Raw genomic sequence first — 17,722 nt, forward strand, 5'->3', positions numbered from 1 at the left:
AGCGCTCCCGGAGCTCTGGCAGCCTTGGCGCCGTGACCGCCCCCTGGGGAGCATGGGCAGTGCCTGACGCCCTCTGGGGAAGCACCTTTCCCTGACATCCACCCTAACCCTGGCCTGGGTCCGTGCCCTGAATCCCGTGCCCTGGGTCCTGTCCTTGGTCACCAGAGAGCGGAGATCAGATCAGGGCCTGCCGCTCCGCTTCCCCTGGCGAGGAAGCTGTGCACCGCACGCCATGAGCTGTACATTGGGGGTTCTCTCCTCGGGCTCTGCCGTGCCGACACCGCACGCACGATGCCGCCCGCTGGCTGCCGGCGCGGCCCCTTTAAATGCTAATGAGGCGGCGCGCGTGCCGCGCCGGCCCCCGCTGACTGTGTTAAAACTTCGGCGGGGCCATTTTGGGGGCAGTAAGACCGAGCGCGGCCGAGCACCCAACACCTCCGCCCGGCACCATGAGCGAGGCGCCGGAGACCAGCGCCGCCAGCCCCGCGCCCGCCGCGCCGCCCGTCCCGGCCGCGGCTGCTGCGTCGCCCGCGCCCGCCGCCCCGGACGCCGCTCCCAAGAGCCCCGCCAGCGCCGCCGCGCCGGGTGCGGCTGTTGCTGAGGCGGCCCCCGGCGCCGCCGCCGCGGCCACAACCGCGGCGGCCGAGTCGGTGAAGAAAGTGCTGGGTGAGTACCGAGCCCCGCTCGCAACTTCGCGGCGCACCTGCAGCGGGGCAGCGGGTCCGCAGGCGGCTGCCGCCCGCAGCCCGGGCCGGCGCGCTCGCCCCCCCCGCGGTGAGTCAGGCCGGGCCTCCTCCTCCTCCTCCTCCTCCTCCCCGCGGGCCGGGGGAGCCGCGCGGCGCCGGCCGTGACGCGCTCGGGAGCTGGGCGGGAGCCCGTGTGTGCCTCATCGGCCCGGAGCGTGCGGGACAGCGAGCGCGGCACAGCCGGGCTCGGCCCCTTCCCGGCACCTGCCGGCGGCGTTTCCCCCGGGAAGGGCTGCTGGAAAGCATGTGTGCCTCTCCTTAATGTTAAGGTCCTGGTACAACTGATCTATCCGTAAAGCATCCTGCATTAGTAATGCTTCCCGGTTTAGTGGGGTTTGTTTGTTTTGAGGTTTTCTTTGGAGGGGTGGGGTTTGGTTTCTACTTTACTGTCAGTAAGAAAGCAAACGAAATGTCATGTTGCCGTCTGTATGCTCAAGCCCGGTGCATAGCATAGTGACTCCTTTTCATTGCGATTAAATAGGATCAACCTGTTGAAAAGGACAGAACTTCCATCTGCAGGCTACTGCCGATAGGGGTGTAACTGTGTAACTTCCGAGGGTTTGGTAAAGGCAAAGTTGAAGCTAACTTACAGTGTAGAGTCACAGATTTCCTTAAGGATACACAGGACCTTCTCTTCTGAAGAGGAAGACTGAGGTCTTTCTGCAAGAAAGAGAAGTCAGGTAAAGGATTTCTCTGGAGTGGAGTTAGGAAGAATTCTAGCAAAGCAGAGATCAGAGGCACAGCTTGTGTGATTTTTTTTTTTTTTTTTCCTCGTTACCTCATTTGTCAGTAATTAGTACACAGGAATCAGCACATCCATATCTGCTGCTTCTTGCCTTAATGTGGCTTGTTTCATTCCTGGTAATGCTTTTACCTTGTTTACCTATTCCTGTTGCTTGGAGAGAAGGGATGGGGGGAAGTGAAGGTAGAAGTGCCTTTCCTGAACTAGCACGAAAATGAAAACCACCATAGTGATGGTTTTGCAGAAGGGCCTTATTGCTAGGCAAGCTTTTTATTAGGAATGATGAGGAAAAGGGTCACTGTAAATGCTAATGGAAAATGGACTTGCATTAAAGTCCACCTCAAATGTCCCTGTTAATGGTCACCTGTGTAGTTATGTTCCCTTAAGCTTTCTTTTACAAAGATCCCATTAGAAGCAAAATCTTATGCTTGCTTAAGGCACCCAAATATCTGACTTCAAGGAATATGGGTAGAGGCTACTCAACTTTCTCTTTTCTCCTGGTCACAGGAAGCTTTGGCTCTCCTTGTTAAAAGGCTATTTTGTCATGGGTAGGAGTGGCTGGTGATTGTTTCCTCTGATAGCATCAGAGTACAGCATCTTGTAGAAATATGTGGGCTTCCACTTGCTGGTGGGATGTACGTCAGCACATCAACTGCCTTCTGTGACTCATCAGTTTAGCTGGTTACTGTGTTTTCCTCTGGGCTTGTCCTTCTCCTTGCCAGACTTCCCTGCTCAGGCTTACCAGTGACTGTGCCATGGATGTTCAGTGCCATGCTGTTGTCTGAGGTTCTTTTGGCCCACAGTGATACTTAGGGGAGACTGTAAATGTCTGCAGGGAATAGTATTTCACTAGCACACTGCCTTAGGGGGAAAATATTGGAGTCCTCCCCATGGAACAATGTTGTTTTCAAACTGTGTGCATACTCCTCCACTTAGCAGCAGCCAGCTGGCCACAGAGTGAGTTTTGACTGCCTCTCCTTCCCCAGCCTCTTGATCTCTCTGAGGGTTTTTGTCATGCTTCCTAGGCTTCTTCCTAATCTGGTACAAGTAGGCTAACAGATTCCAAAGCTGTTTTGCAGGGGAGGGAAGGGATGATGTTGAGGGAAGCAGTGGTACTGGCATTGTTTCTCAAAGCAGGCTGAAACCTGCAGGTACTGTTGGCTCTATTTCTGTGTTCCCCCGTCCCCTCCTGTTGACTTGCCTGAGTGTAGGCAGCTCTTGTAGCCAATGCCATTGTAGTAGCAGGAAGTGTCTGTATGTGGTGATGTCCCTATGAAACCAAACCTAAAAGCACAGCTATAAATACTGGTGCTGAACACTGTTTACTGAACCAGTATTTGGCACTGAAAGAATGTTTTTCTGTTCTAGTAAACAAGAATTTTTGGGAATGAATGTTGTACTAGGCAGAGTCCTTTTTTCTAGGTGATATCTCAGTCATGTTAAGACTTCACTGCTTCTGAATAAGAACATTTTCTACTAAAAAGTGTATTAAAGGAGACCAAAAGCTTCACTTCTAAAAGGGCAATGAGAAAGGGTCTGTTACTGACAGTAATGACAGGAGCAGTGCTACAATGCACTGCTGTTGTCAGACATTCTTACTTGAGGTGTATATGAGAATGAAAAGACTCTGTGAGCCCAAAGGTCTGGCTGGCTCCATCACCTCCTTGTGAATATTTAGAAAAGAATACAGATGTAGAGTAGATGAAGGTAACAATTTACAGTGTGTTCTTGCCTCTAGCAGAGTGATGTGGATTTCTAAACTGGAGATTCTCTAGTCTGTTTTACTTTTAATTGCCTCTTGAGTTCCTGCCACCCCCAAAACATGTATCGCATGTCTTTAGCAAGCAGTTGTCTGTTGGTTACTAGACCCTTTTCAAGTTAGTACTGCAGAGGTTGCTTAAGTACTTGTAATCAAGCTGTGTTAACAATTAACAGCTCTTAAATTATAGAGGCTAAAACTCTTCTTAACTAGGGGTTTGAAAAGTACAAGTTGGTGGTGTCCCTCCAGTTGCTGTGAGGGAAGGAGGGGTTGAACTGCCTCCTCCATCACTGTGAGTTCCTCCTACACATTCCTATAAGTTGGAGAAACAGGTTTTGCCAGGTCCTGCAAGACACTGCAGTGTGGCTTCTAAGTAGATGCTGTTTTACTGTTGAGACAGGAGCTTGCCTTGATACTGAAAGTCATGGAACATGAAGCTGGTCACTTTGTAACTAGGCAATTGATGCCTAGAGAGGCTAACCTGGAACAGAGGCTCAACAGAGTTAAAGGAATAAAGTAGGTGTTAGCTGAAAGGCCTTCAAAGGATGTACTTTGGGCAGTGCAAGAGCCCGGCTATGGCTGCACCCAAGATGGACTCCAGGCCACGAGTTCTTACACTTTTATAAGTTTTGCTCCATTTACATATTGGGGTTAATTGTCCAATTACAGCTTCAGGTGTGAAGTCCAATTCTCCCATGTTGCTCTCCTCAATTTGCTGTTATTTGTACTTTTTGGGCCTGAAGCTGGAACAGTGTCCTTGGTTCTCAGGCTGGAAAAGGATTGTTTTGTCTAATTCAATTGTGAAGAGAACTTGCTAACACTTTATATGGAGTCCAGAGTTACACACTAAGGCAGTACAGAATCTGAAAAATATGAAAGCTTAAGGCATCACAATCACAAATCATCTTAGCAGTAGGAGTACTAAAAAAAAAGTCTTGTGGGTTCTTGCTTGCTTTGTGTGATGCTGACAATGCACGAAGGAGCTTTTCCAGAAAAAGGATGTGCTGCCTTTCCACTTGAGAGGGTTGCACAGTACTTGATACTGCTTCTTTGGGCAGTTCTGGTTTTCAAGGAAGAAAGAAGGGTACCTGTAAGTGAAAGGGAGGAGTTTTAAACAGCTTCCTTCAGCTATGTTTCATGTCTAGCTACTAACCTAAAGAGAACTGATGAATGGCAGTGGGATTTTCAGCTTTGCTGCCCATTTCTGGAATAGAAAATTAAAAAAGGGATGGATGGTCAGATTTGAAAATAGAGCTAGGTTTTATGCTTGTGGTAAACGCTTGACTGAAGAATAGTGTGTTAAAGCACTGCATCTTGTTACTGCATTACAATGAGCTGAACTGGGAGATGAAGGCACACTTTGAGTGTTAAGAGAACAGAATAAGTCTGGTTGCAACTTCATATGCAATTATAGAAGTACTTCTATAACATTATTGTACTTTCATATAGTTTAGATTAACTTCTATAATTTTCTTTCCAGCCACCAAAGTTCTTGGCACTGTCAAGTGGTTCAATGTCAGAAATGGATATGGCTTTATCAACAGGTATGTTTAAATTCTGATAGTTGTATTTATGCTGTACTAAGACTCGTAGTACACAAGATAGGCCATGTGTTACTGGTTCCAACAGAGACCTCAGGACCTGACTACAAGTTCATGCAGTTGATAGTCATCTTAGGCCAGGTACTCGGGAAACTTTCTTAAACATCTCAGCCCCCAGTCAAAGGTTATGTGGGTGGGGAGAAAACAGAAAGGGTCAAACTCGCTACAAATTTGGTCTGTTACCTGTTTCTCATGTTTACTTCTACTACACTCGTAATTAGCTGCATATTCTTTAGTGACTGTCTGGCTTTTTTCAAAGGCCTGAGAAAGGTAGGAGGATGTGGGGAAGTACTTTTGGGTAATCTTCAAGTGTTAACTGCTTGGTCAGAATACCTCCTGTGGATACTTATTGAGATTCTCTGATAGTATCTCACTGAAAATATGCCAGGCCTGGGTTTCCTACAAATTCTCTCTTTGTATCTTTTGGTTTTTTCCCCTCTTCTCTGGGCACAAACAAACCTCTGAATAGCATTGAGAATCCAAACAGCTGTAGGTGAGATTGAGCATACTGCAACCATAGGTGCAGAAGACCCATGCTTCCAATTTACTGGAGGAAACTCTGGCTTTGAAGGCTGAAATATCTTTGTAGTTGAGGGGCTTAAATGTCTTGTGTGCTTTTTTGAGGAATGAAACTGCTGCATGCTGAACACTTGTCTTCCAAAAACATACCTGGCAAGTTATTTCTCTCTGCATGTCCTTGAGCTGTTACACATCAGGCAGATTTGGGTGAGTTGGACAGTGCAGAAAGGGGTAGAAGACCCTATGTTCATGGATCTGAGGCCAGTTGTGGTGTGGTATTAATCTCAGTCTCTGGAGGTTATTATCCAGTGTTACATAAGCTTAGAAGAAGAGTTTTTTAATTAGGAAGTCCTCTTAAAATCTGTAATAGCAGTTGATGCAAGAGCCTTCACCTGATTGTGGTGTAATAATAACTTGTTAGCTTTCTTCCTAACATGAAGTCTACTGTTGCTTCAATCCATGACAACAAATTTGGGATTATGCATTATCTTCACAAACTCTTTGACCCACCTGTTCTGTTTGCTGAGAAGGAATTGAGTGAACAGATGGCAGGGCTTTTACACTCTTTTTTATTGTATGGGAACACAGATTCAAGGTCTCAGACTTATCTCTGTGTTTTGTATGCAGAAGCCTGAAGTTTTCTAATCCAGAAAACCTCACGTTCATTTCTGGGCCCTCCTTCTGTGGACTCTCCTAACACCTCTCTTGCCTCTTTGCTTTGAATTTCACTGAAAGGAGATCTCTGTTAACAGCTGTGGCCAGTCCTGTTGATAGTCTTGTTTGACCTCTGGGGTAACAGCTCAGGTTGCAGTCCCTCTGGAAGTGTTTTTGGGGAGTTAAGAGTAGTGAAAAACAAGCAGTCCAGTCATCAACTCTGCCCTGCATAAAAAGAAAACACTGAGTATTTGCCAGAAGATTAGAGAACCTCCCCCATCCTCTCACGCTTTTGAAGGCCCGGGAACCCTTTCTGTTCTCAAGCAAATGACCATAGAAGTTCAGAGCAAGGTTTTGGTAGCATAGGCTTAGACAGAATGTATGGAATTCAGGGCATGTGCTACAGGCTGAGAGAAGGAGGGTTTCACTTGAAAAGCCAGGAACTTCTATTAAAGTCTCTTTAGTCTAAACTCTTATGACTTCTCACTTTATTTTCACAGAAACGATACCAAAGAAGATGTGTTTGTTCATCAGGTAAGACAGCAGAAGTTGTGCTTAGACATGTGTGCTGTGGTAGGTTTCTAATGCAGCTTCCTGCAACAGCTACCCAACCTTGTCCTGGCTTCTCCTTAGAATATTTTCTGCAGATAACTTGAGTGGATGTGTATGTTGAAATTTTCAGGGAGAAATATTAGGTTGTTTTCCTTCTCTATGAAGGGCTAGGTATTTTAACCCTTCTTAACTGTTTTTGTCTGCTCTAATTTGAACACTAAATGTGTTTTTTGATGTGGCTTTTGTTTGGTTGTCTCCCCTTGGTGAGATGACTCCTCTGTGAATACCTTGCTACTGTTGTCTGTCCTTCCCTCTATTTCCTCATTGCTCCTTGTGCCTTTTGTTTCTTCCTACCCTCTTCACTTGCAGGTCTGTTCTGTCTGCCCTCCCTGGTATTGGAGAGAAAGTGATCTAGTCTGGCTCTTGACCAGCCTGGGTTGCCATCAGCTGTTTCTGCACAAGGCAGCTGCTCTTAGGCAGAAGAGGAGGAAGGCTGTGTGCCAAGTATGCCCAAGCAGAGAGAGCTTGCCCAGTGGCTCGTTATTGGTTAACTTTCCTTGAGCTGTCAGGAGGCTGTTCTAAGTTTATACTGTGACTCTCGGGTTGCAGGCAAATAATGGCAAGACAGAGGATGCTGTCTCCACGCTGATGTCAAATGATTAGTTGGCTTAGATCTGGTTTTGCATCATTCACCAGAAACTGCCATCTTGCCCTAGAGTTTGTCACATATAAAATGTCTGCAGGCTCATGTGATCTTTAAAAGCGTGAGCTTTCTCTGTGGTGTGACAGTATTTCTGTCAAATGTAACCAGGAAGTTTGTTCCCAGAGCTGGTCACTGAGAATGAGGATATGTGCATATATCCATAGCTGGTGAGTCAACACTGAGAGTTAGTTTAGTTCTTGTATCTTGATGACTAAATAGTGGTAACTGTGGTAACAGTGGTAACTGTTTCTCTGGGTCATAGGGTCTATACCCATTATCTGAACCTGGAAGGGGCTAAATCTAGTGACTGTTATGAGAGAAAATTATATTGGGAAGTGTGCACAGTACATGTTCCTGGTTCAGGTGGTGGCTTGAGAGCAAGAGCTGTCAATGCATATACTGATTTTTGATAGTCATTTTCCTTCCTTTGCAGCCTGTGCTGTGGGCATGCTGACACATCTATGGTCTGATGGGATTGTGTCCAGAGGAGGGTGGGAACAGTTCTGGAAGAGAAGCTTGTTCTAGATAGGCAGCACTGCCTTAAAGACAAATGCGGTTTCCTTGATACTTGTGAGACAATATCCCAGAAAATGGCTGTTGTGCTGATCACAGATAACACGGATCAGTGTTGTTCTGCTTGGGAAGGCTGCCAGCTGAGACCCAAACAGAAAGGTAGTGTTATCTGTGCCGTTTTGTCTCCTTCAGCTGTAGAGGAGATTATTCCCCTAAATGTAAACTGGTGGGTGTGTGTGGAGAGGGGTGGGCACTTGCCTATGGCTGAAGTCCTTTTGGTGTGAGCAAAACTGGCTTTGTTTCAGAAATAACACATCATGTGTAGGCCTGCATCAGGTTAACCCTCTTGGCAGGCTGAGCATGGCAGAGTAGAGGCTTCTAGTGCTGCTCTGGCTTGGCAGCAGTCAGATGTTCTTCATCCTGTACATGGATGTGCTCACTCCCAGAGCCTGGGACATTCTGGCCGGATCTCCTGATGAGGCTGTCTGACGAGGGAGGCAAATCCATGCCGAGGGAGGCAAATCCATGCCATGAGCAAACATCCTGCTTCAAGCTCCCTCTGCACCGGTAGTGCCTGCTGTGCCCCTCCCTCGTGCCTGGGAGGGGCTGGATTACACTCCTAATCCCTTCAGAATAAGGTTGACCTAGTTGAATAGATACAGCTTCTCCCTGCCTCCCCTGCATGCATCTGCACCGGGAGGGAACTGCCGATCTCATGATTGGAATGGGGGTTAGTGCTTGGTGTCTGGCTATTGGATTCTATTTATAACTAGTACAGATTAAAATGCTTTTCTTTTTAGGGCATGCATGGCTTGCTTTGAGTTAACCCTTTGTATTGCAGGGGCCTCAGGCAGTGTTTTTGGGAAGGGTAGTTCTTCACCTTGCATCCCTGTCTGGTTGGTTGGTGTAAGGTGCTGTCCAGGGCACTGTGTCAGTCAGCTACAGGTGCTGTGAGCAGAAGGGATCCATTGTGGGCTGCAGTGTGTCTTGCAATTTAACAACAGGAAGAGTGCCAGCAGCCAGAGCAGTTACATTTAATTAGGTAGAGTTTAAATCAACGAGCTGTGAGGAGGAGTTAATCTCGTTCTCTTCACTTCACTGGACTGTGTTGATCATGTAGAGCCTGAAGGACCTGCACCAGGAATGGGTAACCAATTTGGCTATTACTGTGACAATGCTGGATGTGCTGATGTGGTATGAGCATATGGAAAGAACTCTTTCAAACAAGAACCTGAACTAGCTCTGGAGGCTCTTCTTGTTGCCTGTTCATCAGTGCTCCCCCTGGGAATGGAAAGGCTTTGTTGTTGAGTGTTGTCCGTTAATATGAAACATCTGTCTTCTGAATCAGAGAAGCTGGAGCCTGCAGGATGCTGCTAAACAGTAACAGGGAGAATAGTGCTCTCCCCCCTCTGGGTACACAAAGTAAAAGTCTTTTCACCAAGCTTAGAGCTTAGGCTTGTTAGAGGCTTATTTCAGTGATGTTTATCTGCAGCTGAAGTAGTAAAGCTGTAGAGTTTCTGCTTGGATTTCTAGGATTTACTCAAAGTTGTCCTGATTGCCTTTATAAAACAAGCTCCAGCCTACTGCAGCCTCTACCTTCCATTGGCATTTGCAGATCTGGATTCTTGAAGTTTCTGTCCATAAAGCTGGGAACAAAACACGTGGAAAACTGTTGCTTTTATCTTTCATTATACTTTTTGAAGGATATTTGAGGAGCTTCATCTATCTTGCATGTACCCTCTGCTGAAAAGAAATTTGTTAGTGCTTTCTTCTGCACTTACAGGGCAGGGGAAGGAGTTTGAAATATAGCTTATTGACATCTCTGTCACATGCAAAGCACAAGTCTTAAAAGTTTTAGTCAGTTGTTTCAGTACAAATAGTACTAAATCATTAACTTTGCTGCAGATTAAGGGTTTTAGTACTAGTATATAGAATTTATGGAAAAGCAAATGCTTTGATTTTTAGAAATGGGACAGTTACACTAAAAGGTCAGCAGAAATCAAACAAAGTTGTTTGAGATAATTGTGGAGTCTCTGCTTGCTAAAGTAATTCCCAAAGGAATTGACTTGAACAGCTCATTCTGTTTCTGTATTAAAAAAACCCAAACCTCTTGGAATGTTTTTGCTTTGACAGTTATCGTATGTACACTCTTGCATCCTTCCTTTGGCTGTTCAGGGATGCTGCAGAAAGGTATGGCTAGAAAGACATGCTGGTCTGTTGCCTGAAACACAAAGGAGATTGTATTGAGCAGCAAGGCAAATAGGTTCCCTAGACTAGTCAAGATGAGTTTTTAAATGGAATAAGTTTTTTCCTTCAGTTGGAAATATTTTGGGGCTGTTGTTGACTAAATATTGTTGCTATGCAAAGGTAAGAGCTCCACTGATGGTCATTCTGCAGTTTTTCTTGAACTGCAGACATATAGGACAAGTGGTTCTCCTGTTTCTGCCCTACATCCTATTTCTTAAGCTGGATTTATGCCCTGTGTTTCCATGTGTGTTTCTCTCTGCTGGCTGTGCACCTCCCTCCTTCATGCTAACTAAAAGTTCCCATGTCAGGAAACTGTGAATCGGTCTTTAATAATCTAGTGCAAGATAATAATCTTTCAGTAAGAAAATAGCTAGTGGATTAGCTTGTACAATGCATGTCTTGGTCTCTTCTCTTTGGCATCTTCCAGTTTGCAAAGCCTTGCCTAATGAACAGACCGTAGGCTTGTCTTGCTAACAGCTTTTTGTAGAGTCCTAGAAATACTCCACAGACTATGAGCTAGGTATTTGTAGCTGACAGACTGAAAATCACTCCAGGAGGTTTGAGTGTTTCCTGTGAGTCTCGGGAGGTGTACAACTAGCTTTGATCCAGACCCATGTTGTTATGTTTATGTAACAATAATAGTATTATTATTAGTAATAGCTATTATTGCGGTACTTTGGGGTTTTCTTCCAGGAGACGGCTGAGATTGCATCTGTCTATTCTGGAACTAGTCTGTGTTATCACAGACTCACCTAGTATTTGGGGTCTCATTTACAGTGCTTAGATAAAATGCTATTTTGTTACACTAGAGTTACAGTAATTTTTTTCTAGTTGCTATGACTTGCCATGATACCATGTAGTTAATGCTTCTACAGAAATGCTCTGGGTCTTGAGTTCTCTTTAGATGGTCTACAGCTCTCCTAATGACTGAAGGCGGGAATCACACTTGCTGCTAGTGCTGCCTTGGTACAGCCTGGAGGAAATCAGGCACTGAGTATGAACTCTGTTCATGCAGAGATTTGTAACAATTTTCATATTGGACTGAGCAGATCCTGGGGCAGCAGTTGATTTATAAACTCATAAATAGTGAGAGAAGAGGAGATCTTGAACTGAGTATTGGTGGGCCTGTGAAATACGAGACATCTGTGTATTTGAAATACCTTAATGTGGTGACTGCTCTGGTGTGTAGAGTTGGAATTTAGCAGAGAAATACTGCCCTTCCCTCATCTGTGAGGCTAAGAATGTGCAAGATAAATAACATAAAATAATATATTTTTATGCATCTTCCTTTCAAGACAGCGATAAAGAAAAACAATCCACGGAAGTACCTGCGCAGCGTTGGCGATGGAGAGACTGTAGAGTTTGATGTGGTTGAGGGAGAAAAGGTGAGAGATCCTGGAGCCTCAGGGTGTGGTCCAACAGAGATAACATCACACACAACTTTAGCTGTGTCTTTGATGTCTCTGTCTGATGTGTTGACCACTGGGTTGGTGGCTTTCATATAGCTTTTCTGGAGGAAATCTGTTTTTTAAAGGTGTCATTAAGGCATATTTCTAGATATGTATCAAAACTACTAGGTAACTGCATCCTAGTGTTTCTGGAATCTGCAGTTGTTACTTGAGAGAACATGTGAAGCCTACAGCCTGCCCAGTAATTATTAACTGAGGCCTATATTGCCCTGAACAATTTTTCTTGGAGTCTAGTAGCTTAATAACTGTAAGAACTTTCAATTTCCTTATGCTTCTACTTCCCTGAGCATTCTTCGAGGTTTATTTTTGTCTCGGTCAGTTTCTTCTTGCTTCTTCCTCTGAACTCAGCCTGTTGGATAGGATTTCAGTATCTTAACTCATGGTTAACTCTCAGTTAAGGGGTTGGGAATAACAAACCTCCTTTTGCCCTGAGTAGGAGAAAGGAATCACTGTAGCTTGGAACTTAGGCAAAAAAGCCTATTTCCTGTTTCATCTTCTCCCTGTAGCTGGTTGTTCTTTTCTCACACCACCCTGGCTGCCTTTCTTTTGCCTTTTTAGGGTGCAGAAGCAGCTAATGTCACTGGTCCAGATGGAGTCCCCGTGGAAGGCAGCCGTTACGCTGCGGACCGGCGCCGCTATCGACGAGGCTACTTTGGCCGACGCCGGGGCCCACCTCGGAGTGTGAGTACAATTTCCCTGGATTGCTACTGCCACACACAATACTGGCAGGGCTATTGCTCACCCGACTGTCTGAGGTACTTCTGACCATGCTACAGAGGCCTGATAAACTTTCAAGTTATGGTGTACAAGGCATCTTGACAAAACCAGAACAGTTTGGTACTGTGAAGTGGATAAGTACTAGAAAGCTGTTGTAAACTGAGAAGTGGTTTTTTTTTTTGGAGTTCTGAGTCTCTCAATTATACCTTGACTGCTGTCAGATACTGCCTGTTCTTACTATCTATCCTAGTTCCTTTGGATATTTAGTTATCCTGATCAGTTTTATACATGAGAGAACATCACAGGTGATTGTGGGATTTTTAATTGTGTATGGTCATGGTGGTCAAAATGGCTGTGCAGAATGGGAAGGGTACCTGTGAAACTTCAGGTAGACTGTTAGGGGCTGTCAGGAGGCTACAGCTTTTGCTTCCTGCTGGGTCAGATGCAGAAAATGCACTTCTGTTTCTAGATATCTTGTTAAATTCATTCTTTTAAAGGGAAGAATAGTAGATGAGGAACTAAGTCATGTAGCACTTTATAAAACAGACATTACTGATGGCTGGAATTTAAAACATAAACCACAAACAAAAATCAAACCAGAAAAAACACCACCCAAACCAATGTGCAGCTTTATCAATTAACAACTAAAGGGGAAAGATAACCACTGCATCTCTGAAAGATGTAAAGGACTGTGTAGAAAGAGTGTTTGAGGTAATACAGTTTATATATCTTAAAATTTCTTGATGTTTTTGTTGGGGGGGGGTTTCCTGTGGAATGGGGTTTTGTGTAGAATGTGAAGTGGTCTGTGGCAAATTTCTGTGTGAAGTCTTTGTTAGCTTTTCAAATAAAGAATTGTGCTGATCAGTAGCTGCCTTTCCATAACATGTACCCCTTACAGTGCATTTCATGTAGTGAAATGCACTTAATATGTATCAGAGAGGATGTTTCTAAGAACAGCTTCTTAGTTTGTGAGCAGCAGGGGCAGCACTGATGGCTCTTGCTTTGTCCTCATCTTAACTGCCCAAATTTAAGCCTTTTGAGGATCTGCTGCTTCTTTTTACCCAGTGTGCTGGGGTTTCTGTACTGATATATTGGTTCTGAGCTTGCATTCAGGGTTATGGTTAATATACTGCCTGTCAAATACAACACTTCTGTTTTCTTTTGGTAGCAGGGTGGTGAGGGAGAAATCAAGGATGGGGTCACAGAAGGAGGACAACTTCAGCAAGTGCACAGGAATCCTACCTACCGTCCCCGCTATCGCAGGTCTGTGCAGTTCCTCTGCTCAGTTATTCAGATGCTTTTGTATTCTGTACAGGCTTCCTAGTGTGGGAACACTTATGCAAATGGTAGGGACAGTGAGAAGCAGCATTAAATTACTTGGAGAAATTTGTTTCATGTGCTTGTATGTTCAGAATCATAATGGCCCAGAAAGGGCAAAGAATTCTTAGCATCCCATTACATCTCATGACTGAGCAGCATATTGAAGTGAGCTGCAGTGTCCCTGTCCTCCCAGCTGAACACTCATACTTTCCTGGATAAGTAATAACCAAATCCTTGGTCTGGGACCCTGCTGGGGGTGCTGGTGAGTGAAAACTTGTGTGTGAGCTGGTAAATGTGGAGTTGCAGCCCAGAAGGCCACGCAGCTCCTGGGCTGCAGCAGGAGCAGCATGGTCAGCAGGCTGAGGGAGCTGACTGCCCAGTACTTGAATGGGGCTTATAAGAAAGATGGGATAAACTTCTTAGCAGGCCCTGTTGTCTTAGCATGAGGGGTAATGGTTTTGAACAAAGAGATTTAGAATAAATAGAAGGAAGACTATTTTTACTATGAGTGTGGTAGAACACTGAAACAGGTTGCCCAGAGAGGTGGTAGATGCCCCTTACAAGATCAGGTTGGGTGGGGCTCTGAGCAACCTGATCTAGTTGAAGGGAGTTGGACAAATGGCCTTTAAAGGTCTTCAGGGAGCTGGTTTGTCTGCCATTCACTCAGTTACTCCTCCTCATTGTCCTTGTTTATCACATAGCTTATGAAGTCAAATTCCAACACTGAATTTAGAGATGAACTATAAAAATGAGGTAATCTCCATTTTTTCATGTGCATGTCTGTTCAAAAACAAAAAATAAGAGGTGATTAACAGTGCAAAAGCAGCAACAAGCTGAATTTGATAGGGATAACAAGATTGTTCTTAATTGTAATGACTTGCCTGTTCCATGCACAATGGATCCATCCTTTTGGAATCTGGGTCTAAAACCACAAGCTTTCCACCTCTACTTTGAGTTTTTCTGTTTATGAAAATTCATGTTCAATTTGGCTCTTTTATCTAGGACTGTGGGAAATGGGATACTATTGATGCTTGCTGCTTGTTGGCATCCAGGCTGAATAAGTTTAATTCCTGAAAGTCTTCATTAGTTTTGGGCAGTCAGAGATAGCACCATAGCAAGTCCAGTGAGGCTTTTGCATGTCGTGTGGTTGAATCATAGGCTGAGTAACTTGTCCATGACTAATGGAAACTTGTGATTTTCTGATGCAATTTTCCTATGAGAGGAATGATACATCCTATCAGTGCACAATGCTTCTATTTGAGTTCACAGGTATGGCTTTTATTTACAGGCACTAAATCTAGTGACATTGGCACTTTTGTTAGGTTCTTTTAGAAAAGCTTAAATTGGTTTTTGGGACTAGGTAGCTGTGGATTAGCTGTGTTTTGACAGTTTATAAACATTGTTTATACTAGAAATAAGGTGAAATGCTCTTGTATACATCAAGAACATGGACTTGATAGCTTAGCGTTAATGAGGTCCAGCTCACCTGTGATAGGTGCTTTTCCTAATTGGTTAAGAGGGGCAACATGAGGCAGAGAGCCAAGATCCAGGAATGGTTTTCAGGTAGAAGTGAGGAGGATTGCAAGGACTGCACCATTAATTAGGCATAGGACTGGGCTGGTATGTAGCCGTGCCAAAGCTAACTCAGCACAATCAGCCTGCGTGGCCACTACTGCCTTGTTTCTTCTGCTAGCCAGTAATTCAGAGGGGCTAACTGCATCTTCATTGCAGGATAGACAGCAGAATATGGTGAGGTAGCTACAGCAGTGAAGAGACACTCACTTTCCTTGTCTTTCCTTTCCAACCGTATGCCAGCTAAAACCTGAAGGGATGGTTTGCTAGCACTCAAAACTGTTGAGGATCACACTTGGTTATGGGAGGTTTTACTGGGCTAAAATTACTGTAGTTTAACCTTCCTTGGGCTCCTTTCATCCTTAACACCTCTTTGTGCCCCTCTCAGAGGGCCCCCTCGCCCACGCCCTGCCCCGGCAACTGGAGAGGCTGAAAACAAGGAGAACCATCACGAGGCCAATGCCATGAGCCAGCAGCCGCTGCGCCGCGGCTACCGGCGCCCCTACAACTACCGGCGCCGGCCGCGCCCAGCCAGCGCTCCGGCACAGGAGGGCAAAGAGGTACGGACAGCAAGCTGCGAGGGATGGCTGGGGGAATTGGGGTGGTTCAGCCTGGGGAAGAGAAGGCTTTGGGGTGACCTCATTGTGGCCTTCTGGGGCCTGAAAGGAAAGATGAGGCAAGACAGTGGCAAGGGTCTGGAGTGGCAGGACAAGGAATGAGTTAAAATTGAAAGGGAGTAGGTTTAGATTGAATATGAGGGAAAAATTTTTCCCTGTGAGGATGGTGAGGCCCTGGCACAGGGTGCCCAGGGAAGCTGTGGCTGCCCAATCCCTGGAAGAGTTCAAGACCAGGCTGGATGGGGCTCTGAGCAGCCTGGGATAGTGGAAGGTGTCCCTGCCCATGGGAGGGAGTGAGGTTGGAATGAGGTGATTTTCAAGGTCCTCTTCCAACCCAAATTATTTTATGATTGTATGTAGCAGAGGTTTTAATGGGGTGAATGCCCAAGACCTTCTGCCCTGTGAGTTTTTAATAAATGTATACATGTGCTGGATAAGTCTGATGACCAAATCTGACATGCTGGTTGCCTTGCCTGCTTCTTCTGGCTGTCTTTGAGAATAAGCACCTTATCTTAAAAGGAACTGGCAGTGGGATAGGGATTGCTTCTGGATAGTTCTTAATTGTAACAGTAACAACTGTTTTTGAAGGGGAAACAGTTGTGTTTTCCCGCTTCCACAAATCTTAACTCTGTATGTAGCATGAGAGATGGATTTGAAAGCTCTAGATCAATTTCCTGAACTGTTTGAACCAGATAATTTCAGGAAACTGTTTGCAAACACAGATTCTACTTTAATGAGGGAAGATTTTCTCATTCAGTGTCTACTTCGAGTGTTCCCTTGACAGAATCTGCTGTGTAATACTTAATTACAAGAAATACACTAAAATTTAACATTTTCTGGACATGCATTTTTCTTGATTGTTTTAAAACCTTCATTGTGCTGGCTGTACTGCTGAACAGAGGAAGGGTGTGGAGGTTAGCCTTTGCCTGTAATAAGAGTTTGTTGTGTCTCAGACAAAGGCAACTGAAACACCTGCTGAAAATCCTGCTCCAGTGACAGAGCAGAGTGGCGCTGAGTAATGTCCGGCTCCCCAGGCATCTTTACCATCGCTCAGGTAAGGAATATGGACAGTGCTGTTTCCCAATGGAAGCAGAGTGTGAATGCTTCTAGGATTCTGGCCACATCCCCTTATGTATGGCTTGATATTTGTGAAAAGTTCTCAGGGTGCTGTAGAGGCAAACCAAGGTACTCCTTTTCACGTCTTTCTCCCCTCTCTCTGCCTCTGTATTTGTCACAAAGTAAGTTTTGCTGTATAATTTATTTTTTTCCAGGAAGCTCTCTGGTCTGTATAGTAATAGCATCTGCTGAGTTATTTTATTTTAGGAAGGTCCTGATTTATAACAGACAGGATAAGCACAACTGGCTTATCCTGCCTGTTATAACTCTTTTCATTTGACATCTATTTATTGAGAAAGTGAAACTTAAACTGCATTTTTTTTTAACATGTGGCTCTTCAACAGGTGTCCTAAAGTACAACTCAAAATTAACACCAAAGAAACACGCAAGCAATAAATTGTCAACAGCAACGATGAAAGCAAAGATTTGAAATACCAAAATATAAAAGAAAACTTACCAGCAGCTGAGATCCAGGGAACGCCTACAAGATAGATGCATGAAGAGAGAAAGAGAGCGAGATTCAGAAAGAACAACCTCCCTAGTTTCAACAGCAACTGTGGAGCTTTTTGTTTTTTGGGGTTTTTTTCCCTAGAATTTCACTGTTTTGCTAGTATTGATTTTTTTCAATTTTTCTTTTGGTATCAAACTGAAAAGGGAAAAAAAACAACCAAAGAACTAAAATTGAAATAAAATGCTTTTTTTATTGGATGCTGGTGCTAAACCTCCCAAGTGTGAGTTTTTTTTTCTGTGCCAGTCCTGTTCACTGCAGGACGTAGGGAGGACAAACTTCCGCTTTCCGTGTTAAGATCTATTTGAAACTGTGCAGCATGGGTGACGTTCCTCACAAATAAAAATGATTTCAACTACCAAAAAAA

The 17,722-nt window shown here is 44.7% G+C and overlaps 1 protein-coding gene across 2 annotated transcripts; it reads left to right on the forward strand.

Moving 5' to 3' along the window:
* The first annotated feature begins 377 nt into the window (after positions 1 to 377).
* YBX3 (Y-box binding protein 3) lies at positions 378 to 17,722 on the forward strand. Of its 2 annotated transcripts, none has more exons than XM_068190673.1 (9): positions 378 to 666; positions 4,728 to 4,791; positions 6,522 to 6,555; positions 11,332 to 11,421; positions 12,064 to 12,186; positions 13,391 to 13,485; positions 15,503 to 15,674; positions 16,685 to 16,785; positions 17,192 to 17,722. In XM_068190673.1, the coding sequence occupies exons 1-8, from the start codon at positions 450 to 452 to the stop codon at positions 16,748 to 16,750; spliced, it is 861 nt and encodes a 286-aa protein (XP_068046774.1). In that variant the 5' UTR covers positions 378 to 449; the 3' UTR covers positions 16,751 to 16,785; positions 17,192 to 17,722. The 2 variants fall into 2 exon arrangements, with proteins under 2 accessions (XP_068046774.1, XP_068046775.1); XM_068190674.1 differs by having other exon boundaries at positions 380 to 666; positions 13,394 to 13,485.

Source organism: Anomalospiza imberbis, chromosome 5 (genome assembly GCF_031753505.1).
Source record: "Anomalospiza imberbis isolate Cuckoo-Finch-1a 21T00152 chromosome 5, ASM3175350v1, whole genome shotgun sequence".
NCBI lineage: Eukaryota > Metazoa > Chordata > Aves > Passeriformes > Viduidae > Anomalospiza > Anomalospiza imberbis.

Coding starts and splice junctions, on each gene's coding strand:
- YBX3 (XM_068190673.1), top strand. CDS start 450: ATGAGCGAGGCGCCGGAGACCAGCGCCGCCAGCCCCGCGCCCGCCGCG. Junction 11,422..12,063: donor ATGTGGTTGAGGGAGAAAAG/GTGAGAGATCCT, acceptor TTGCCTTTTTAG/GGTGCAGAAGCAGCTAATGT. Junction 13,486..15,502: donor TACCGTCCCCGCTATCGCAG/GTCTGTGCAGTT, acceptor TGCCCCTCTCAG/AGGGCCCCCTCGCCCACGCC.